This window comes from Daldinia loculata (genome assembly GCF_022478755.1).
Source record: "Daldinia loculata strain CBS 113971 unplaced genomic scaffold F4817scaffold_19, whole genome shotgun sequence".
Lineage (NCBI taxonomy): Eukaryota > Fungi > Ascomycota > Sordariomycetes > Xylariales > Hypoxylaceae > Daldinia > Daldinia loculata.
In genome coordinates, this window is record NW_026054873.1 from 368,891 (window position 1) to 374,890 (window position 6,000).

The 6,000-nt window shown below is 49.0% G+C and overlaps 1 protein-coding gene across 1 annotated transcript; it reads right to left on the reverse strand.

Annotated features, from left to right (window-relative positions):
• Nucleotides 1-2,161: 2,161 nt before the first annotated feature.
• Nucleotides 2,162-5,062, reverse strand: F4817DRAFT_75785 (DNA/RNA polymerase). Its single transcript, XM_049307868.1, has 2 exons — nt 4,193-5,062; nt 2,162-4,137 (listed from the first exon to the last, which is right to left on the reverse strand). Exons 1-2 carry the CDS (start codon nt 4,405-4,407, stop codon nt 2,388-2,390), a joined length of 1,965 nt encoding a protein of 654 aa, XP_049159936.1. The 5' UTR covers nt 4,408-5,062; the 3' UTR covers nt 2,162-2,387.
• Between the last annotated feature and the right edge of the window lie 938 nt (nt 5,063-6,000).

Here is a 6,000-nt window from a genome sequence, read left to right on the forward strand (position 1 = left end):
TACAGACCTCTGGCGTTCGAGATGTAGTCTAGTAGATGAGTTTGACAAGACTCATCCGGTCTGAAGGGGTAGAATCGATCCCCCGGCGGGTGAGTTGACGCGCAGCGACGGGTCCAACAAGCTGGGAATGATATGTTCGTTGCAGCAGAGGAGGGTCTTTGAACATGGGAAAAGAACAGTCGCTAGGTAGTTATCCCCAATCCAAAATCCAAAATCTCAATCGAATTCTAGACTAGGTATCCAGGGTAGGTAGTCCCGAACAAGTGTGGCTGATAGACTGATAGACTGATAGACAGGATGGATGGATGGATGGGATTGACAGGCCAACCTTTCTAAGCTAGGATTTCCGGATGTGGGAGGGATGGATGGCCGGTGCCCGTATGTCTGGTATGTCTCGCATCTAGGAGGCAACAAACACCCGCACCGCTTCTTTCGATGCAACTCTCGGTACGGATTAGTTAGTGATCGGTCAATCCGTACAACAAAACATGTAATCGCAGACTTGTCCCGTCTGATCGACAAATATATCCTGGAACGTAGAAGGAAGTTGACTTGGGTTATATTTCTCTTTGAACAAGGGAGCTAAACAAGGAATATTTGACTTGAGAGTCGTAGTTGTAACTTGTGACTACTTAATAAAAGCCGTCGGTGGAGCAAATTTGTTTGTCGGTGGCCTTTTCTGGGTTGGGCTGCTTTAGCCTTTGGCTCATGTAAATCTTTTTTTTTTTTTTTGGAGGACTTCCTCACTCTGTATTTCTCTCTCTCGTCGGCTCGTCGAGATCTAAGAATCCGCCCAAAAGAAGACCAAAAACTTTCTTAGAAATCTTTCACGGGCACGAGGCGCGGTCTCTAGACTTCCTATTATACACGCACACGTCCCCCTCTCCCTTGGTTTGGATAAAATCCCAACCAGCCAACCCACACCAAGAAGGCCAAGAGGGAATGTTCCATATGTCTTGTGTTCCATCCCTTTGTGGCTCGGTTGACACCCTACATACCGACTGACCTCATTCTCAAATGAAAAGAGGGTACTATTTTATTATGTGTATTATGTACGAGAAGGTTTTTGCTTTGGGATTAAAGCACCGTCTCTCAACTGAGCCGGCACCGTTGTTTGTGGCCGGAACGTAATCAAGAGCGGCTTTGACATTACTGGCCAAGATACATTAGAACGGGGCCCCGCCACTTTGAAGTGGTCTCATCCCGCACGAAGCGATTAGGCACTTAACACCACGATGGCTGGATGGGCAAAGGACGTGGCACTGTGAACAAAAAAAAAAAAAAAAAAAACCTCGAAATGCCTGTTCTCGCCGTTGGGTATCAATGCACCCAATGCACCCGAGCCTAAAAAAATAGCGGTTGCTGCGTCGTGGGTGCCTAAGGGCCAATCAGCCAATCAATGCCAACTTCGGTTTATTCCTTGTGACACGATGACTTGAATGGTAAATACATACCTACACCTATTCATGTACTGAGGTAAAAAAAGGACATGTACTGAGGTAAAAAAAGGACAAGTACGTAGGCTGTTTACTATTAGGTCGCCTTGCGACATCATTCGCTTCAGATGCTTTAGATGCTTCAGATTGAACACAAATCTCTCTGCTATGTCTGCGTACCTGTCAAACTGCAGGACGGGTGGCGGCATGAATCCCTTTTCTCTTCTTCGCACCAGGCACTACTACCGCACTACCGTAGTCTATTCCGTCCTGTTGTACACCCTTTTCTTCTAGAGCCTCCTAGGTTAAGATTATACGTACATTCGGTACCTAATGTACTAAGAACCTTACTCTCCCTTATATCGCATGTGATTACGGATTACTGGGAGACGGCCGGTGGTAGGTGTGCCGTAGCGCTCGTAAGACCGATGAACCGTCACGCCGAGTCCGGTTCATACGATGTACTCGCCTCCCGAATTGTGCATTCATTTGAAAGCTGAGTCACTTTAAAATAGTCAAGTCATCAGCGCGAGTCCGAGGGCAGCCCACTAGGCTTGTTCGCACCACCATGGCGCTATAGTGGGTCGTCTAGACCGACATTTCTCTTGGATCAAGATATTTTCTCGGTTCCGTGCCGGGCGCCTGAGCATCGCCTGCTATACTCAACATGGAACTTTAGCATAAGCCATCAGTGTCCACAACGGAATTCCATATGCGGCGTCAGTTCATATCGCCTAACTTAAGAGATAGGGGAAGTGCATGAGAGTGTGGGTCCCCCCTACTCCGAGGCGGCGTACTCGATACTATGTAGTAGATAAGTTGGTCCCCCGTTGGACACCGTAGACAAAGGGAGAAAAGGCACTTCGTATGGACGAATGGGTGGAGTGGGAGTTGACCGGGGAGTATGTAGCGTTCGCTTCGAGTTGAGTAGCATGCTAGGTAGGTATCGATTCACCCAAATTTCAATTTCCGCTGCCCGTGCTCGAACTTACTGCTACTAGAGGCACTACCTCTCGTAAGCTTCTTAGACGACGAAGATGATGCAGCTGCAGTCTTCTGGCCTTGTGATACCGTGGAATGGTGGCTAGCAAATGTGTGCCTGCCACGTTCTTCCTCCTGGATGTCTTTGGCAAGATGCCAATCGAGGTGGCTCTGTAGGGCCTCGGCGCCCTCGAGCCTTGCATCGCATCGTGTACACACCTTAATGTAATTCGTGATTGGATTGGGGGGACTCCCTGATCGGTTCGGCGAAGCCTCTTTCGTCTGAATCTGGGATTTACCCGTACCTACTACGTCTTCGTCAAGATTCCCATCAGCATCTCCGCCCAACGAACTCTCCCTCTTAGGAAAGAAGCGCTGGATACCGGGATTATCAACCCGTCGTTTCTTCTCCGGTCGTTCATGCACGAATGACTCTGCCGACGCCTCCCGAGAGGCTCCTTTTGATTCGCGTGCTTCGTCTCCCTTTAACAAGAAGGCACCTATACTTCTATTACCTATAACCCCATCCTCAAATCCTCCCACACTCAGGCTCAGGTTCGTGCAGGGCCAGACTCTACCTTCTTGAATAATTTGGCTTAGCAGATTCTTGGCAAGTTCGAATAAGGTCGTCTCGTCGAGCGTCCTGCCCTGGGGAATGCTACTCTGTCGGGAGCGGGTCTGGCCCCCCTGGCGGTGATGTAGGTTGATCGTCTTCGGCCGCCTCTTATTTTCGAGAACGCCCTCCTCGACCAATCGCGAGAATATGTCGGCTGCAAAGATTCGTAACCACTTGACGGCTTGTTCCTGATTGTGTATGCTAGGCCGGAAGGATTTGGCGGAGAGCATGGACTTGATCTGCGTGCGCGAGTTAACCTCGCTCGTGTCGATACCGCGGATCGTATTGTAGAGCCAGACCCCCGTGTCGTCACCCAGCTTGAGCTTCATCTGCTCCACCGGTACAAGGAGTAGATCCTCAATGGTCTCCGTATGGAAAGTCGACACGACCTGGTCGCCAAGCTTGCCCCCCAAGTTTCTAATCTTAGTAAATTTCATATCAGATAGGAAATGCCGCACGGCTCGATTCCGTATGACTGTCTGTTGGTTGGGTTTCTTGTAGCCGGAGCCCAACTTACTGAGCATCTTATTACCAGCTATGCCCGCGGAGCACGTATATCCCAGGGTTCGGCGAATCTGAGCGCGTATGTCTCGAACGATCTCCGACCCAATAAGGATAGCTACATCGTCCCAGTCTGGATCGTCCGCCTCGGCTTCTGCATCTTCGAGGTCCACGAGGGCGTCCGCCTGCCAGTCGAGAGCGGTTACGGGTGGAATAGGCAGCTTCTCCGCGGGATCGTCATACGGGGGAGGATTCGCAAGTTCCGGAAACCTCTGCAGCAGAATGGAGTGGATATGCGCAGATAGGTCGAGAAAGACTTCGTCTACACTCGCTTTTTCGACCTTCTGCATGTTAGGCGGTAGACTCTCTTTGATTAGTGCGAGGATTTTACGAGATTGAAGCCTGTAAGGGTCGAGAGAGACCTTGTGAGTGCCGATATGAGACGCTGCATCGTCATGATACGACCATTTCTCGTCTCCTTCCTTCCAGGTAGCAACATGCTGGGCCATGAGTTTTGGGCAGAGTTTCTTTGCATCAGTCACAGTGCAGTGCCTACCTATGCCAAACTCGCGCGCAGGATAGTTGACGGCAATCAGACCTTGCCTATAGCTTCGTAAGTGGGAAGTGACAGAGCCACGATGGGGGAAGTAATAAATACCATTGTTGAACGGCTAAAGGCTGATCTTCAGCGATGCCGAGACGTACCATCTCGCATTGAGCATAGAAAGCATCTAGATCGATGTGGGCGATGACGCGCAGAGGAGATGATGTTGAGTAAGATGCCAAGAGACTTAGTTGCCTATATGTAAATTGGGACTTTCGCCGACCGGTGCCGTGGACCGGCGAAGATACTTGGAAACGGTGCGAAGACATGGTCGGCAGCTCAGACGGCAATGTAGACGAAATACCGGTACGCTTTAAGTCGGGAGAGTGAGTGGTGGGGTACAACAGCTCCGAGAATTCATGGTCGGACAAGCTGGACAAGGGTCACACAGATTAACCCGGCCAAGACGAAATTCGGCCGGCCCGGTAGTTCGTGAGAGATAGAGATGTTCGGATCCCGGAGAGGATGGAGGTGATATGTAGAAGTTCAGTGACCGGATTTGATGAATAAGGAAAGATTGACTCCGGGAAAGACGCGTTCATAGGACCGCGTCGTAGAAGGAACTACATACATAGTGATATAATAAAGTGGGGACTTTTGATAGGTAGGTACCTATGTACTTTGTAATGCACTTCAGTACAACAAGCACATGACTCTTCTTAGTATTCTTTCCCTTTTCCCTCCTTTTTTATACCTATACTTCCCCTACCATCTTTCCGGTATTTCTTTTCTCCTCGTCACAATAGAGAGAGCGAATGAAAAGTCAGACACCTATTAGCATCTCAGCACTTTTGATGGGATTGAACATTTTGATTGGTCCTCTCACGTAGTAAAAGATTATCCATCACCAATTCACCTTCTTGACCTGTTACCTGTCAAACTCTCTCTATATATACAAATTACCCCCTTTTTACCTCAAGATGACATAAATAAAATATTCCCAGTTCGAGCATGTCTTTCCGAGAATTCGGTCCCGGGATATCTAAGACGATGTAACTCCAACGCGAACTTTTCTCGTGCCGTGCCATTGTGTCGTGGTATATGTCTCGTATCGATTCGTCGATAGGTAGTAAATGAGTAAATGATCAATCTCCTCTTCCGGAAGTTCGCTCTTCGCGCCTTACCGTCCCCATCCAATAACCATGCGTTAACCCTATTCTCCGCGCAGGAACACACACATCAGAAACGTGTTCCCCCGCAATATACTACCCGTGCCCTTATAAGTTATAATAAGGCTTTGCATCCTCAAGTCGTATTTAACCCTTACCCATCGTCGTGTTGAAGAAGAAGATCCCGCATCGTGCCGATATACTAACTATCTTTCTTCTCAGCTTATGTGGTCAAGACGACGGAAGAACGCGGAAACTTTCTATAAAAAAAAAGAGGCACATTTCCTCCTATGACGACCGTCTGACGGTGATAGACGATGGGCTAGGTACTGTGATGTTCTAGAATTCCCTATATGACTAAGCCGCAAGGCTGGCCCTAAACCACAAGCCTCTGGCGCAAAGTGGTTCGCGACCCTTCCTCAAGCCATCGGCACAATAAGCGAGGCAGCGGTTTAGATTTCTGCAACCCGATGGGAATTGGGTTGCAATATCTCGAGAGGCTTCGGCTTCGTCCGAACCACGGAGTGTTGGGCCGAGCTGAGTCGCTGGCTTTACGCCCACCGATACCTAAAAAGAGCAATTGCTCACGATTAACAAGATCGAACACATTCCTTCTTGAAGCGCCGTACGTAATAGAGTGAACTAGACGAGTCTCCGTTGCATGGTGGCTGCTGAGAAAGGATTGTTAAACTAGTTGGACAGGGTAACTAGGTACTGTACATTGAGCAGTCGAGGCTTCAATACTGGAGATGT